The sequence below is a fragment of the Zootoca vivipara genome, chromosome 8 (genome assembly GCF_965207765.1).
Source record: "Zootoca vivipara chromosome 8, rZooViv2.hap1.1, whole genome shotgun sequence".
Lineage (NCBI taxonomy): Eukaryota > Metazoa > Chordata > Lepidosauria > Squamata > Lacertidae > Zootoca > Zootoca vivipara.
Window position 1 is genome coordinate 78,357,819 of NC_142591.1, and position 17,558 is coordinate 78,375,376.

At 45.4% G+C, this 17,558-nt stretch overlaps 1 protein-coding gene across 1 annotated transcript in view; it reads left to right on the forward strand.

Moving 5' to 3' along the window:
* TG (thyroglobulin) overlaps positions 1-17,558 on the forward strand; it is a gene marked incomplete at its 5' end in the record, with an annotated part of 165,695 nt that overhangs the window by 60,121 nt on the left and 88,016 nt on the right. The window contains 9 exons of the mRNA XM_088676417.1: positions 382-549; positions 2,722-2,787; positions 3,109-3,183; positions 4,754-4,891; positions 5,992-6,168; positions 7,256-7,367; positions 8,321-8,400; positions 9,079-9,222; positions 12,584-12,643. Coding sequence (XP_088532543.1) covers positions 382-549; positions 2,722-2,787; positions 3,109-3,183; positions 4,754-4,891; positions 5,992-6,168; positions 7,256-7,367; positions 8,321-8,400; positions 9,079-9,222; positions 12,584-12,643 — 1,020 coding nt within the window. The remainder of the gene's footprint in view (positions 1-381; positions 550-2,721; positions 2,788-3,108; positions 3,184-4,753; positions 4,892-5,991; positions 6,169-7,255; positions 7,368-8,320; positions 8,401-9,078; positions 9,223-12,583; positions 12,644-17,558) is intronic.

The window sequence follows — 17,558 nt, forward strand, 5'->3', positions numbered from 1 at the left end:
TCATGGCAACTTGTATTTATTAAATGTTATTAAATGATGGAAGTTTGGCATGGAATCAACCTTTTTTTTGGGGGGGGGGAGTAGCTGTGTTAAGGGTCTCCTGGTTATTGGAACAGGAGGAATTATAGGGGAAATAATGGAACCGTCCCCGATCCCAGCAGAGTCTGATATTTATTTACTTGGATAATTTTAATACTTGCTCCTGAGCAAGATAAGCATCAGGCTCCAAGAGCAGCAGTTTGCTGTGATGTACTGTATAAACAGGACCTTTCTCCAAGACTGGGCCACTGGTGTCAGAATAACAATATAATGGCCAAGGTAAGATTGTTCAACAAGGAGGTGGAGCTGCAAACTTGCAATTCTTTCCTTGGCTTTATCCAGGTAGCATCATATGTGGCCTGATGAGCTACCCAGACACATTAATCTGCAACGTTAATAGCTGGGATGCAAGCTTGACACGTGAACAAGGTGATGCCTGCCAAAAAGTAAAGTACAACGATGGGAAGACGCAGTATGCATTCAGTTTCGGAGGCCAAGTTCTCACAGGGTGTAAGTATGCCCCTTTACCAATCTTATCCTGCACCATTGTTGTTGTTTGCTACTCAGATGTAGGAATGGGCAGTGTAAATATAATATATTCCTCCTCTCTCTAAAGGACTGAAGTCAGAGAGCATTTCCTTCTCTCTTATTCAAGCAGTGTTCATGTACGGCAGGTGTAGGGGTCCATTTGTAGTTCGAGGACCACCATCTCTTATGGGCAACTTTCCAGGGGCCACATGACAGTGTTTTTCATGTTAGGTTTCTACTCCTCTCGCTGTGCAGGTCACATGCCTGTGTTTTGCATTCCACCAAAGATTGTTGGAATCACGGGAGCGGATGTTTGCTGTATTCTGTTTCCCTTTGTTGTTGTTTTTTCTTCTTCGGACTTCTCTGAGCGAGAGGAGACATGTTTTCCTTTTGTTCTGCCTTACGCTTAATAAAGTAGCTTTTAGTACACAACCTCAGCCTGGCTCCGTCTGCGTTTTATCTCTGCTGGACTCTAAATATGTACGCTGTGTCTCCAAGACATGAGTCGTAATAAATCATCAGGAAAGGGCTGTCGGAACTCCTTAGAGCTGCACGCTGAACGCTGATGGGAGAGACGGGCTGGATTTGTTCCTGCATTATGCCTGGGGGTCCTCTTGCCCCCCGGCTGACCCGACAGTTCAGGGCCAGAGGCAAACGGCATTGGAGGGATGAATGCAAATTTTGCCTTTGTATACCAGGAGAGTTTTGTGCACCATTCTCTGCCATCCGTCCAAACAAGGAGGAGGCAGTCTCAAGAGAATTTTAACAGGGAGAAATGTAAAGTACTACACTTGGGCAAAAAAATTAATAATAATTAAAAAATGAAAGGCACAAATACAGGATGGGTGACACCTGGCTTGAGAGCAGTACATGCAAAAAGGGTCTAGGAGTTTTGGTAGATCACAAACTTGACATGAGTCAACAGTGTGATGCGGCAGCTAAAAAAGCCAATGCAATTCTGGGTTGCATCAATAGGAGTATAGCAGCTAGTAATAGTACCACTGTATTCTGCTCTGGTCAGACCTCACCTGGAGTAATGTGCCCAGTTCTGGGCACCTCAGTTTAAGAAGGATACTGACAAACTGGAATGTGTCCAGAGGAGGGCAACTAAAATGGTCAAAGGCCTGGAAACGATGCCTTATGAGGGAGCTGGGTATGTTTAGCCTGAAGAAGAGAAGGTTTAGGGGTGATATGATAGCCATGTTCAAATATATTAAAGGATGCCATATAGAGGAGGGAGAAAGGTTGTTTTCTCCTGCTCCAGAGAAGCGGACATGGAGCAATGGATTCAAACTACAAGAAAGAAGATTCCACCTAAACATTAGGAAGAACTTCCTGACAGTAAGAGCTGTTCGGCAGTGGAATTTGCTACCAAGGAGTGTGGTGGAGTCTCCTTCTTTGGAGGTCTTTAAGCAGAGGCTTGACAGCCACGTGTCAGGAATGCTTTGATGGTGTTTCCTGCTTGGCAGGGGGTTGGACTGGATGGCCCTTGTGGTCTCTTCCAACTCTATGATTCTATTCTATTCTATTCTATTCTATTCTATTCTATTCTATTCTATTCTGAGTCGAGGGATGTCTTCCAGCAGAAACGCTCAAGGAGGATGCTAAAAAGGGCTAATGAGGGGTGTGGCTTGTGGGGAGTCCCAAATGTCACATGGAGAGGCTTCTGGGCCTGAGGTTCCCCACCCGTGATATGTTATTATTTATTAAATTTGTATACTGTCCTATACCCATAAATCTCAGGGCGGTTCACAACATAAAACCACACTATAAAGATCAATGCAAAGTAGGTACAGTGGAACCTCAGGTTACATACCCTCCTCTTTACGAACACTTCGGGTAACGAGCTCTGCTAACCTGGAAGTAGATGCTCCCAGTTGCGAACTTTGCCCCGGGATGCGAGCGGAAGTCGCGCTCCGGCGGCGCAGTGGCAGCGGGAGGCCCCATTAGCGAAAGCATGCCTTATGTTAAGAATGGTTTTGGGTTAAGAGCGGACCTCTGGAACGGATTAAGTTTGTAACTGGAGGTACAACTGTAGTTATTTTACAAAGAAGGGACTAAAGATGTGCAGAAATTGTTTGACCCCTGTGGCAAGCACTAAGACACAGGTGATAGTTGTAAGCAGAAATAAATAGTGTTTCCTTCCTTCATTAGCTTCTGAGCCAACAGAAAAAGTCGCCAGTTCCTTCTCCAGCTTTCAGCGTGTTTATCTATGGAGAGGTAAGCAGTTTGCTGCCCACCCCCTCTTTCTTTTTCTGATAGTCTGAAAGGAATATTGCATATGCTTATTCCGCTAGAACTTGGTCAACTCATGGGACACACAACAAAATATTGCCGTCTGGGGTGCTCCTGTCCCAGATTCCACCCATGCTCTTTCCCAGTGTATGCCATCCCATTCCACATCTCCCCAGGTTTTCCACCCCACCCTGATACTCAACCGGCATTCCTCCGTCAGTGAGCACGCTCAGTTCTCATTGGGCTATCAGTAACGTCTTGGAGGACAATCCAAAGTGTCTCAAACTGAGTCCCGTCTCATTCTAGATTCCGACATGATGACCCGAGTGAGGTCTGGCTCTTGTGACAGTGCCGTTGCTCCGAATGAGCCACAGCTTTCAGGTATGTTTAGGGAAGCTTTTAATGTTTAATAGATTATTGTATTTTAATGTTCTGTTGGAAGCCGCCCAGAGTGGCTGGGGAAACCCAGCCAGATGGGCAGGGTATTAATAATAATAATAATAATAATAATAATAATAATATACCAAATAATAATTATTATTATACCAAATAATAATTATTATTATACCAAGGGAAACAGATTGTGTGTTTGAGTTAGTGCCAGACTTTTCAAAATAATATATCTCAATCTCAGTGTTCTGCTGGGGGGCGGATTTAACCAGGAGTGGATAAAATGGGCCCATTTCCCCTGCAAGTACAGAACATATACTAAAATATCAGTGTGCCAATCCACTCTTGAGAACCAGAGAATGACAAACTCATCAGCAGCCAGGCTGAGACACTAATGCCCAACAGGAACCTAAGTAAAAAAATAGCGGTATGTTCAAAACAGTTGGTGCCAGCCATATTTTTTGAAAGAACTGAGTTCCATAACTGAGGCACCACCACTGAGAAGACCTCTCGAGTTGGCACACAGCAAACAGCAGATGGCTACAATACTGCCAGGGAGGCCTCCTCCACAGTTCTCACTGCAATTGCTTTTTAACCATTTTTTCTCAGTGTTTAGTCCAGTTATACCCAAGGTTGTCAATATTCTAGAACTCCCTGGGGGAAGACTTTCCTGTTCCAACGGGCATTGGGTCTGCAAGGTTGATTATTTCTCTGACTTGGTCTATTGTTTTACAGTGGTACCTCGCAATACGAATGCCCTGCAAGACGAATTTTTCGCAAGATGAATGCATCTTGCGATCTGATGGCGACTCGCAAGATGAATTCATTTTGCGAAAAATTTGTCTTGCGAGTCGCAGTTTCCCATAGGAATGCATTGAAATTTAATTAATGCGTTCCTATAAAAAAAATTCAATGCATTCCTATGGGAAACTGCGACTCGCAAGACAAATTTTTCGCAAAACGAATTGACTCGCGGAACGAATTAAATCCGTCTTGCGAGGCACCACTGTACTGTCTTAAAGTTTCATCAGGCTACTTTTTAATTCCTTATCCTGAAATTTTGAGACGCATGGTTTTTATTGTGGTTTTATTGTCATTCCTGCGACTTATTCTTGAGCACAGAATATGGAAAGATGGGGTACAGATATATCTTTCTATATATAGCCAGTGTTTTTCCTAAAAAAATGTTTAGGGGTACTCTCACTTTGATGCAAGAAAACCACTGTTCTTTAGTTCAAATTGGGAAAAATAAATACAGTAAAAAAAATAAATACAGTAAAAGTACAAAGATTCACAAAATGTTTAGTGTCCCCCCAGAAAAAAAGCACTGTATATAGCTATATACTGTATATAAAAGCACCTATCTATTGCCATACTACCCTGAACATGCCCAGTCTTGTCTGATCTTGGAAGCTAAGCGGGGTCAGGCCTGGTTAGTACTTGGATTAAAAGCAGCTTCCACTAATATGGTGGACTGCAGGTGTTTTGAAATACAACTTCCATCAGCCCTGACCAGCTGCATTAAAGCATCTTTTCTGCTTTTTCTCTTTGGGCTGATTAGCTTCTACAAAGGAACTCTTTTCTCTGGTGGAAAGCAGCCGAATCCTGATCGACCACAATCGTTCCCTACCGTCCCAAGAGTACTGGCTCTTCAAGCCCAGATATTCAGTGGAGCAGGCTCTTCTCAGGTGTCTTGCACGTAAGAAATCTTAGATCATGGGGCTAGTCATTCGCAAACGACGTATTCAGTGGTGGCTCCATGTTTCGGGGAGCTCTTGGGCAATGCACCATTCAACTGCTGCTGTTGCCTGCTGCTGCTCCTGCTGCTCCTTTGCTTCTTAAGAACATAAGAGCCCTTGTCCAGCCTCCTGTTCTCACAGTGGCCGTCTAGACCAGGCATGTCAAACCTGCGGCCCTCCAGATGTTTTGGCCTACAACTCCCATGATCCCTAGCTAGCAGGACCAGTGGTTGGGGAAGATGGGAATTGTAGTCCAAAACATCTGGAGGGCCGCAGGTTTGACATGCCTGGTCTAGATGCTTGCAGGAAGCCCTCAAGCATAACCTGAGTGCAGCAAAGCTTTTCTCCACCTGTGAGACTGAGGTCCAGCTCCGAGGGCCTTCTGATGGTTCCCTCACTGAGAGAAGAGAGGTTACAGGGAACCAGGCAGAGGGCCTTCTTGGTAGTGGCGCCCGCCCTGTGGAACGTCCTCCCATCAGATGTCAAGGAAATAAGCAGCTATCCTAATTTTAAAAGACATCTGAAGGCAGCCCTGTTTTGGGAAGTTTTTAATGTTTGATGTTTTATCGTGTTTTTAGTATTCTGTGGCTGGGGAGGCCCGGCCAGATGGGTGGGGCATAAGTAATAAATTACTATTATTAATATTATGATTCCTGGCAATACTGCTTCCAGCAGTGGAGGTAGAAAATAGCCATTGTGGAAATTTTGAGAGCTGAATTTCGAAAGGTGCTTTCTTTTGGCTCCAAAAGAGAGAAGAAGAAGAAGAAGTTTTCTCTCCCTGGTTGGGTATGGGAGAAGGAAAAGCAGCTAGAGATTGAATTTGGGGAAAGGAACTACTGAGAATTTGGGACCTCTACATTATGAGATAGTAAGACTCAGTGGGACGAGGAATATGAAAGTTGTAGCAAAGGTGGAACATAGGATGTCCAAGAGCTGTGTCCCATTTTAGCCATACTCAGAGTAGACCCATTGAAATGAATGGACCTGACTAACTTGGGTCCATTTATTTCAGTGGCTCTGCTCTCAGTACAACCTACTGAGGTTTCCTTTTCTCTTCTAGGTTGTGTAGAAGATGAGTTCTGCCAGCTGGCGGACATGCGCAACGACACAACTGGAACACACTTCCCCTGCATCCTCTATCCAGCAGCCCAATTTTGTGACAATTTCATTAACAACATCCCTGAGAACTGCAACATCGTGTTGCCTCGGACGCCACACCTTTTGTATCAGAAGACAGGTGAGTTAAAAGCAGGTGTCTCTCTCACATTCACGCCGTGCCCTCGGGGTGAGTGAATCAGCGCCTTACCTTTCAAAGAAAGGTATCGCAGCGGAGGAACGAATCTTACAAATACGAAGGAATTGTGTCTAGGAAAGGATCTGAGAGTGAAGCTGTAGGCAGCTGCTGAGCTGGAAGCAGGAGCCTAGGGAGTCAGGCCCAAGGGTCAGAGCCAGGAAGAAAAGCTAAGCGTAAGAATGTCATGGACTGGCTGGACTCGGAGGAATGGTGGGAGGAACTAGCTGGAGAACCCCCAAGGGAAGAAGGCTCAGAGCCCGGGGATTGGTGGTGGGATGATGATGAGTGGTCAGAGGGAGAAGACTGGGAAGAGGAGATGTTGGAAGCTGAAGAGGTAACAGGGCTTAGTGAGCTGGGAGAGTCTGTGGCAGAGAGAAGATCAGAATCAGAGGCAGGAGCTGAAGCAGGGGAGGAGGGAGGCCAAGAGGCAAAGATGAATCCAGCTGGTGAAGAGGCAAGGGTGTTTCCCCCTCCTGTTGCAACAAGCTTTCCTCCACCCTCGTCTCCCAGAACTAGGCAAGGCATAAAGTGGGAGGAGCAAAGACAGACACACGGGTCCAGTCTCCGGTTTCTTGGGGGGGGGGGAACTCTGGAGAGAAGGAGACATGGACAGCCGTGGGGAGGCAGGGACCTCTAGTCTCAGCTTCATGGGGGCAAGACCTACCAGAGATGAATTACTGTGCTCACTAGGCCTGACATTCCTGTGAAGATTCTGTTTTGCTAATAAAGAGTTAACACCAACTTGCTCAGTGTGATTTACTGCTGGTTTGCTCCTGTCACAGAATATGCTGAAGCCAGAAAAGGCTTTTGCTGCCCAGGGGAGTCCTAGCCTAAAGCAAAAGCTTTCCTGTTGCGGAAAATCACTGGTCACAACATGGCTCAGGCCTGTTCGTATCCCCCTAGCTGTGGGTGGGACACAACCCCTACAGTGGCTCCAGCCCCTGCTCAAAGAGACCAGTGGGAACTGGAGCAGGCTTCAAACTAGGAGCTTTCAATATTTTTAAAATTGTTAATGTTGTTTGTTTTGCAGTCTCTCTCGAAGGCGCCATAAAGAACTTTTACACCCGCCTACCATTCCGTAGAGTATCAGGGATCTCTGTGAGCAACAAGATGGATGTGTCTGGAAAAACTGCATCGAACGGGTATGCTTGTTTCATCTTTGCTTTGGAATGCAAGGCTCTTTGCAACTTCCTCTGAGCAATTTAAGATTTGTCCTGTATAGGCAGGAGGCTAAAATCGGAGGACTAGACAGGCCTCAGAGCCCCTTCCCAGGACCAGAGGGAGCATCTTCTGCATGCACCGAGCCACTTCTGTGTGTTGCAGTAGACCTACTTTCCTTCCTGCTTAAATTAACCCCATTTTCTAGACCACAAATGGATTACTCTGTTCCAACTCCATGTCAGTTTTACACGTGCTTATTCATAAGTTTCTTCCATCCCATTTTTGCATAAATCTGTGAAAATCTATCTATCATCTATTTATCCATCATCTATCTATCATCTATCTATCTATCTATCTATCTATCTATCTATCTATCTATCTATCTATCATCTATCTATCATCTATGTATCTAATCTCCTCACAACAAACCTGTAAAGTAAATTAGGCTGAGAGATTAAGGTCACCCAATGAGCTTCATAGCTGAGTAGGGATTCGAACTCTGGTCTCCCAGGTCCTAGTCCAGGCATCCCCAAACTGCGGCCCTCCAGATGTTTTGGCCTACAACTCCCATGATCCCTAGCTAACAGGACCAGTGGTTGGGGAAGATGGGAGTTGTAGTCCAAAACATCTGGAGGGCTGGAGTTTGGGGATGCCTGTCCTAGTCCAACACGCTAACCATTATGCAGCCAGTGCAGACTTCTGAGCACTGCAATGATGTGCTGGAGATTGTCTATCCCCACCAACAGTCCAGCTGCAGTTCAATTGAGCTCAAAGTGATATACTGTCACCCCTTGTGCCTCCTTTCCTTAGAGTAAGGCCCACTGAACACAGTAATCATGCTGTTAGTCAAGTACAGAAGTGAACCATGCCTCACAACTTAGTTGTGAAATGATCTCAGTTTTGGTTTTTCAAATACTTTCTGTCTTGCCTGCAGGTTTTTTGACTGTGAGCATCTCTGCGACGCTGATCCTTGTTGCTTGGGCTTTGGACTTTTAAATGCTTCCCAAGGAACAGGTGTGTGTGTGTGTGTGTGTGTGTGTGTGTGTGTGTGTGTCCCTGCAAACCTATAAGCAGTGGGTTAACTTATTTCACAGGGAAAATAAAAGATGATCTGGCCATCTTGTGTGGGATTCCCCACCAAACTGACAACTATCTCTTCCCTTACAACAAAAGCTGAGCTGCAAATTGCTTTCTTCCCCTAGTGACAAAACCTTCTGAGCCTGCCACACCAGCTCAGCCAATCAGAGCCAGACAGATGCTGTGCAATGCAGATTTATTTGCATGTGTGACCTCCCACATCTGAAAGACACAGAGGGAGGCAGTGAATCCGAAAAATACGCTAATAAAACATCCCTTTGAAATAGTCAATATTTCACAAATGCTAACCCATTATTTTTTCTGAACTTGATATCTGGACCTCCATCCAAAACATCAGGAGCCAGAACAATGAGTCCTTTTAGCACAATGAAGCCTTCTTCCTTCCATTCTTGTGCCCCCTTGCACCCTCAAATCAGCTCTCAGGAGGTCAGGACAACCCCCCAGAACAGCAAGTGGTGGGAGGAGATAGGATATTTTCCCGTTTGGTAAGCAGAAATGCTTGCACTGTCGGAACAATCGTAAGAATGCAACATTGAATTCCACCCATCTGTTAAAAAGGGGGCCGCCATAAATGTATATCCCTTCCCCTTGCAGGTGGAAAGGCCTTGTGCTTGGTTCTGAACAGTTTGGGAATCCAAACATGCAGTGAAGAACTAAGAAGCGACTGGCAGCTTTCAGACTGCACATCTGCAGAAACAGAAACCAGGGTCCATCCCTTTGGTTGGTATCAAAGAACAGGTGAGTCGCAGCATGAACGCTGTAGAATTATATATATATATATATATATATATATATATATATATATATATATATATATATACAGTCAAACCTTGGTTGTCGAACGTAATCCATTCCGGAAGCCCGTTCAGCTTCCGAAATGTTCAACAACCAAGGTGTGGCTTCCGATTGGTGGCAAGAGCACTCAGCGGAAGCTGCGTCAGACGTTCGGCTTCCGAAAAACGTTCAAAAACTTGAGCATTTATTTCCAGGTTTGGGGCGTTTGGGAGCCGAAATGTTCCAAAACAGAGGCATTAAGGATCTGAGGTTTGACTGTAATATTATGTAATAGGGTATATGCCGTGTTAGGGGTGGGGGGGTGTCATGCTACTTGCCCCCCTTTGGTCCCCACCCTGCACTCAGTTTTCGCCTGTGGCTCCTAGAAGCTTTCAGCATGCGACAGCAGCCAGAAGTTGAACCCTACACAAATCCGGATTAGAGTCCCCTAGGTGAATCATAGAATCATAGAGTTGGAAGAGACCTCAAGGGCCATCCAGTCCAACCCCCTGCCAAGCAGGAAACACCACCAAAGCATTCTTGACATATGCCTGTCAAGCCTCTGCTCTTAAAGACCTCCAAAGAAGGAGACTCCACCACACTCCTTGGTAGCAAATTCCACTGCCGAACAGCTCTTACTGTCAGGAAGTTCTTCCTAATGTTCAGGTGGAATCTTCTTTCTTGTAGCTTGAATCCATTGCTCCGTGTCCGCTTCTCTGGAGCAGCAGAAAACAACCTTTCTCCCTCCTCTATATGACATCCTTTTATATATTTGAACATGGCTATCATATCACCCCTTAACCTTCTCTTCTCCAGGCTAAACATACCCAGCTCCCTAAGCCGTTCCTCATAAGGCATCGTTTCCAGGCCTTTGACCATTTTGGTTGCCCTCCTCTGGACACGTTCCAGCTTGTCAGTACCCTTCTTGAACTGTGGTGCCCAGAACTGGACACAGTGCTCCAGGTGGTTGGATGGCGTCTTGTATGCCTCCTTCTGGCAACTTCTGCAGCCAAGCTGGTGCCAAACAGATTGCTCTGCTTTCCTTTGGACCACAGTTAGGCTGAGAGGGAGGTCTTGTCATCTGGGCAGCCCAGGACCTCTATGCTCACCCCTCGAGATGCACTTCATTGTCTTTCGAGACAACAGATAGATGCCAACAACAAGTGTTTTTGTATAAACATACATTAACCTTCTCCAACATGATGCTGTTCCAATTTGGGGGGGGGGCTACAACTTCCATCATCCCTGACCATTGACTGTGCTGGCTGAGGTTGTTGGTCAAAACATCGGGAAGGAACTATACTGGAGAAGGCTGATGTACTCATGCACAAATATACCCCCCCCAAAAAAAACCAAACCTGAAAATTGCTTCCATTTAATTGCACCAGGAATTCAATGAGATGAGCCACCTCACCCAGCTTTCGAGTGTGGCCTGCCCTGCCCATTTCTGCATCAAAAGATTTCATTCATATTGTCTGATGCACATGTGTAAGCGATTATTTGTTTAACGCAGAGACAGCAAAGCTTCCCTTTGTATAGCTTAATATCCCAAAGGCGTAGGCAATCTGGAATGTAAAGAAGTTAATTTTTTTGCAGCTGAACTCCACTGAACTTTTGGGCCTTTTTATAGAGTGGGGCAGATAATTAGAACCCATCTCGCAGATGATGGCTTTTTCCGTAGGCGCCCATATTTCAGCCTAAAACATTGTTTATATTTTATTCATCTTCTCACTGACCCTTAAACTATATTGAGCAGCGAAACTCTGTTCTGTATAACTAGCTGACCACATTGGCATCCTGTACGGGTGGGTGGAGTTTCTTGAGATTTCCTTTCAAGCAAATCTGACTTTTGTTTACTCAAATAAATCGAAGCAGAAATGGAAAATGTTGCCTATTTATGTATTTATTTTATACCCATGCTATCACCCTGTATGGTTCTTTATAGTACAACACTAGCACAAAAAACAACAACACTGCAGTTATGTCCACACTGTGCATTTAAAGCACCCCAAATAATCCCGGGAACTGGAATTTGCTAAGGGTGCTGGGAATTATAGCTCTGCAAGGGGCAAACTACTGTTCCCGGGATTCTTCGGGGGAAGCCGAGTGCAATATGTAGCCTGAAGAGTCTATATTTTAGTGGAAACAAAATGAAAAGAATTCCTTCCAGTAGCCCCTTAGAGACCAACTAAGTTTGTCATTGGTATGAGCTTTCGTGTGCATGCACACTTCTTCAGATACCTGTAACTAGAACTGTATTTTAGTGATGAGGGGTGATGTAAAGAAAAGAGAGGAGTGTGAGAGGCAGCAGTAGCAGAGCATAGATGTTATTAAATCCACTGGCAGGACCAACCAAGCTGAGGTCAGCTGTGGCAGGACCTGCATGCACAGTGCTGAATGCAAACCTGCCAGCTGAATGTGGAAGTAAGCCCACAAGGGGGCTGAATAAACCTTCTGTTTGTAGAAATCAGCTGGGCTGAGAAGCACCTTGCAAGCCATAATATATGGCTGCATTTGACGATGAGCACATAATTTCAGCCTGGCACGTGCACTATGGACCGGGCCGCAGCATAAATATGCATAGAATAGGTTTTACTGCACAAAGTTACTGCACATAAGACCTGTCCAATCAGCTCCTGCATATGTTGTTGCATCAATTACTTCTTCCAAACACCATTGACTTTTGCTCGCAGTATGGTAAAAAGGTAAAAGACCCCTGGATGGTTAAGTCCGGTCAAAGGCGACTATGGGGTTGTGGCGCTCATCTCGCTTTTCAGGCCGAGGGAGCTGGCGTTTGTCCACAGGCAGCTTTCCAGGTCATGTGGCCAGCAGGACTAAACCGCTTCTGGTGCATGGAACACTGTGACGAGTGCCAGAGCACACGGAAATGCCATTTACCTTCCTGCCGCAGCGGTACCTATTTATCTACTTGCACTGGTGTGCTTTCAAACTGCTAGGTTGGTAGGAGCTGGGACAGAGCAACGGGAGCTCACCCCGTCGTGGGGATTTGAAACGCTGACCTTCTGATTGGCAGGCCCAAGAGGCCAAAGAGTCTCAGTGGTTTAGACCACAGCGTCACCTGCAGTATGGATCCCCTAATGAGTGTTTTGGTCTCCTTGCCTCACTCAGATGTGAGCATTGTCTTTGGGGAGGCAGCAATAGAAAGGCACTCTGCTCATTTTATTTTTAACCAATAATCAAACAGAAGGACTTTGCCACGTACAATTGATTTCTGTGCTCCAAGATGATGATGATGATGATTATTATTATTATTTGCAAATAAAGGCATTTGTAATGTTTACTGGGGGGTTTTCTCCTCCAACAGCTAAAGTCCCCACCGTCTGTCCACCTGTTCCTGTTGTTCTACCCAGAAGGCAAGAAAATGGTAAGGAGAAAACAAGAATGCCATAGAAATAATGAAGCATATCTGACCTTCAATTTTTCCTCTTTTCAGTATTGCTGGCCCTCCGCTTTGGTTTTTGTTTTTGTTCTGAACCTAAGAATGCTGGTTTTCCCCACAGTCTTCATGAAGTTTAATACAGCTCATTTGGGGCTTTTTAGCTTAGGGAAGAAGAGGAAAAGATGAGCTGGGTGAAGGGGAAGCATGATAAGAGATGGCTAAAATTAGGTATCGTGTGAAAAAAGTGGTCAAATAGACTCTTGTCCATTCTTCCATAATACTACAACCCAGTGAGGCGGATTGTTGACAGATTCAGGACAGGTAAAAGGAGATAAGTCTTCACACATGGTTCCATAGTTAAACTATAGAATTCACACTTACAAGTTGTAGTGATGGCTGCCATCTTGGATAGTTTTAAAAGGGAAGTAGACAAATTCGGGGAGGACAAGGCCTTCAGCTGTTGCTAGCCACGGTGGCTAAGTCCTTTACTATCTGAAAGCCAGTTGCTGGAAACCCTAGATCTTATGCTCCAATTTTGCTAGTGGGCTTCCCCACAAGCCACTGTGGCTAGACTAGGTGGGACTTTGGCAGACCCTCCAAGTATCCCTATTTCCCAGAGACGTCCCTGATATAGAGAAGCCGTCCCAGTTTCTGATTTGATCCTGGAATGTCCCACTTCCCCTTAGAATGTCCGTATTTTCACTGGAGAAATGTTGGAGAGTATGGAGTTATCTGACCCCCGAGCCATCTGAAGGCAATACTGTACATTCGTACCTCGGTTCTCGATTGCCCCGAAACTCGTACGTTTCAGCTTCCGAACGATCAAAAACCAGAAGTGAGTGTTCTGGCTTTTGAACGTTCTTTTGGAAGCCAAACATCCAATGGGGCTTCCGCGGCTTCTGATTGGCTGCAGGAGCTGCACTTCGGAAGTCGAATGTCTTCCAGATTCCGTTCGCCTTCCGAGGTACAACTGTATAGGGAAGGTTTTTAGTTGTTGTTTTTTTAAAAAATAAATGTTAAATGTTTTTATGTATGTTGGAAGCGGCCCAGAGTGTCTGGGGTAACCCAGTAGGATGTGTGGGGTATAAATAGTAAAATGATCATTAAAGAATGGGACGCCCCTATTTTCATCAGAAAAATGTTGGGGGGTATGCTTTGGTCTGCTCTAGGAGGGCTCTCCCTCTTCGTGGTTTTTATGAGGTACTTCACTTTCAAGCCAGAATAGGCCACCTCTCATCTCTGGCAAACTAATTTGGGTTCTCTGGGAACTCGACTGAAGCTTTCTTTAGACCCTGGAGGGGGGACTTGTGGCACTCCAGTTGTGAACAGACTACAACTCCCACCGTCTCTCACTTTGGCCATGTTGGCTGGGGCTGATGGGAGATGGAGTTTGACAGGATCTGGAGGGCTGTCCCTACTTTAGAAACCCTTTTGAAGCGTGCTCCAAAGTAATTCAGCTGAGATTGTTCAGGTATATAACCTCAAATAGGCCATGGGTATGCGGCATAACTGGGCTTGTAAGTACCCATTTCAGAGAGGGAGGCTCTGCCCTATTTATAAGCAGCCTATTTTAAAACGGAGATAAACATCTGGTGCTCTCGCTTTCCCCGGCGTCCGATGCCCTGTGCCACAACAGGCACCACCCAAGGAATGCAGAAGGCTTCCATTTCACATCTGATAGCTTCTCCGTGCCATGAAATAACAGCTTTGTGTGCAGAGAAAAGTAGTACTCCCAGGGGCAAGATTATAGTTATTATACAAGAAGAGTTTTGTGGGTGTGGGTGTGCGGGGGAATAGCACATGGTGTATTCTGTCCTTTCCACCTAGACTGACTGGCAAAAACATGTGTGCAGGGCGCATTCTTGAAATGAATGTAATTTGGTGTGAATTTCTCCTAAATAAAAAACAAACAAAACAACCCACACATTTTGAACAGCGCGCAATCCTTTGTGCAGCATGGGAAAGTACCTTTCGGAGTATTCAGAAAGCACTTGCTAGTGGGAAACGCTGGCATTTCCGGATTTTGGGAATGATGATTTCATACTGAAGTCCTGGATAGACCCTTTACCTGGGAGTAAGCCCCCTATAAATCATGGTCCAACCCCACTGTGCTCTTGATACACTTCCTGCATTCCAGCACAAAGAACATATGGAAAGCAGAAACCTTCTTCACGGAATGCCTGTAATTTAACAATAAAAGTTACAGGCATCGTTGGACGCTGAAGGCTACAATTATGCGACGAAAGCAGCTACTGAAATGTGGTCGGGTTGGCACAGTCTGGTTTGAGTAAAATAGGGAAATTTCTCAGTGACATGGAAGCTGTGTAGAGTTGGGGCACCTGCAGGGATGCTATAGAAAGTCCCTTCGTCATGGTCACTTCAGGCACTAACCAATTGACCTGGGGTAGGATGGTGTATATAGACACCTGTCCTACCCAGAGGAAAAAGCACCGGCAGAAAGTTAGACATAGGAAGAACCTTTTGTGTCAGCCAATGGCCCATTTAGTCCGGCATCCTGTTCTCACTGCGGCCAGATGCATGTTCGAAACCAGAAAGCAGGATCTGAGCAGAAGATCACTCTCCTCTCCTGTGGTTTCCAGCAAGTGGTATTTCGAAGCATTGCTGCATCTAGTCGTGCACGCAGAACAGAGCCACCTGGGCTAGTGGCCATCAATAGATAGCCCAATCCCCTTATAAAACCATCTAAGTTGGTGGCCATCACTGCCTCCTGTGGGAGAGAGCTCCGTAGTCTAACAATGAGCTGGGCGAAGAAGCACTTTTTACAATCTGCCCTGAATCTTCCAGGTTACCTTAGGCCAGTGTAGTGTAGTGGTTAAGAGCGGTAGACTCGTAATCTGGTGAACCGGGTTCACTTCCCTGCTCCTCCACATGCAACTGCTGGGTGACCTTGGGCTAGTCACACTTCTCTGAAGTCTCCTAGCCTCACTCACCTCACAGAGTGTTTGTTGTGGGGGAGGAAGGGAAAGCAGAATGTTAGCCGCTTTGAGACTCCTTAGGGTAGTGATAAAGCGGGATATCAAATCCAAATTCCTCTTCTTTTTTCTTTCTCTCTCTCCAAGTCACTGTGGTCGTAAATTTCTCTGTATGGTCTTGCAGTGATGCCACACTGCATTAGATGGCTGCTACATGTTGGAACATTTAAGATAATGGCCTGGTTCACAAGGCACAGGTAGAGATGCTATGGATTACTGGGGTGTTAATAGGCAGGTGACTATAGGGGATCTTGGGCCACTTCTCTTCAGTCCTTTTCACTCCCACACTCCAAACCGTGACTTGAGGTTAAGCTCTCTCCTATAACGATGAGCTGAAAAATCAAGGTTCGAACAACGCCACTGGTTTGGCTTAGGTGAGTGTCATACGGCAGTCGTTAGTATGCTAGGGAGAAAGGTTCACACTGTCTTCCCATTATTCTGCTGTAGTTCTATTTGTAGGGAGCTTTTGTTGAATTTTCTGTGTGCCCAGACATGCAATACCCTACCTTTAGCATGGCATGGTATTGCAGTTCCGTTCAGATAAAGCATTGCCGCTCGCTTCCGCTGGTAGCACAATCTGGTTCTGAGTTTGCTGCTAAACGGCACCAGTGGTTGTCTTTAGATCCATACGAAATGTGAATGATACAACTGAGCAGGACTGAATGTGGCCCTCCAAGCCTTTCTGCCTGGCCCCTGAAATGCTCCTCATGCTACACCCCCTCCCCAAGCCATACCCTTCACTGGTTCTGCGTTGCAATTTCCTTGAGTGTTTCTGCCCGGCTGGAATGTGCCCTTGAATTCTGCTTCATTCTTCCTTGGATGGAAGTCAGAGGGGTGTGTGGATGGGTGTAGAAAGTGGCTTACAGTACGAAGATTTACATTCATTGTTTTGCCTGCTTTTGCCTCTTGTCCCACTCACCAATGACATATCCCCACCCTCTTCCCAGGAAGACTCCCCAGGAGGCAATGTGGGAAATGGTTCTCTACTTGTGAGTTGGATTGCAATTGGATCTTCCCTGTGCCAGGGCTATTTCAAAGCACCCTGGCCTTACTGCTCATTTGCAAAGTCTGCATTAAGACTCTGCGCTTTCATAGAAGGTGGTCTCTGATGTGTCGGAAAACAAATATTAAGTCTCATTTCCCCATGGTAAAACAGACTCAAGTGGGCCCAAACATACTGTTCTGGCCATGTTGTCATTGACAAGTTGAGTCACATAGAATTATTCCCGATTAACATGCCTGAAGGCAAAACTTTTGCCTCAGTAGCCATAATATTGTGGTACACAAGGTTTCATGACTTGCTCAAGTTTGCTGGCTGAGTCGGTAGACATGATCGTGAATGGGAATGCTATTGCAATGAATGTATCTGAAAACCATCAAGGAAACCAGACAATTTGGCTCACAATGGAATCCAGACAAAGCCTATTCTTTTTCTAAAGAGCATAACTAGTCATTTTCAGCTTTGTGCCTGGACCTAGACATACCACTTCCACCACTTTGGAACGCAGTTGCTGACTGCAGAAAATTGATGTGTAATTATACTTTAAAAACATGTTGCTTACATTCATGTTGCTGAAAAGCTTCCCCTTTTTGTTGTTGTTTTCAAGACAAAAGAGGAATGCATGAATTGCAGTATTATTATTATTTTAAACCCAATGTGTACTTTTGAAATGCCTAATTCTGCAAAATAAAACACCGGGACTAAGCATCGTATAAGATAAGCATCGTATGAGATAAGGGATACAAAGATCTGATTCACATAGCTAACTTTCTCAAGGGCCTCTTTCAAAGGGGTTGGCTGATGGGAGTTCTGTACTTTTCTATATGCTTAAAGGTAAAGGGACCCCTGACCATTAGGTCCAGTTGTGACTGACTCTGGGATTGTGGCGCTCATCTCGCATTATTGG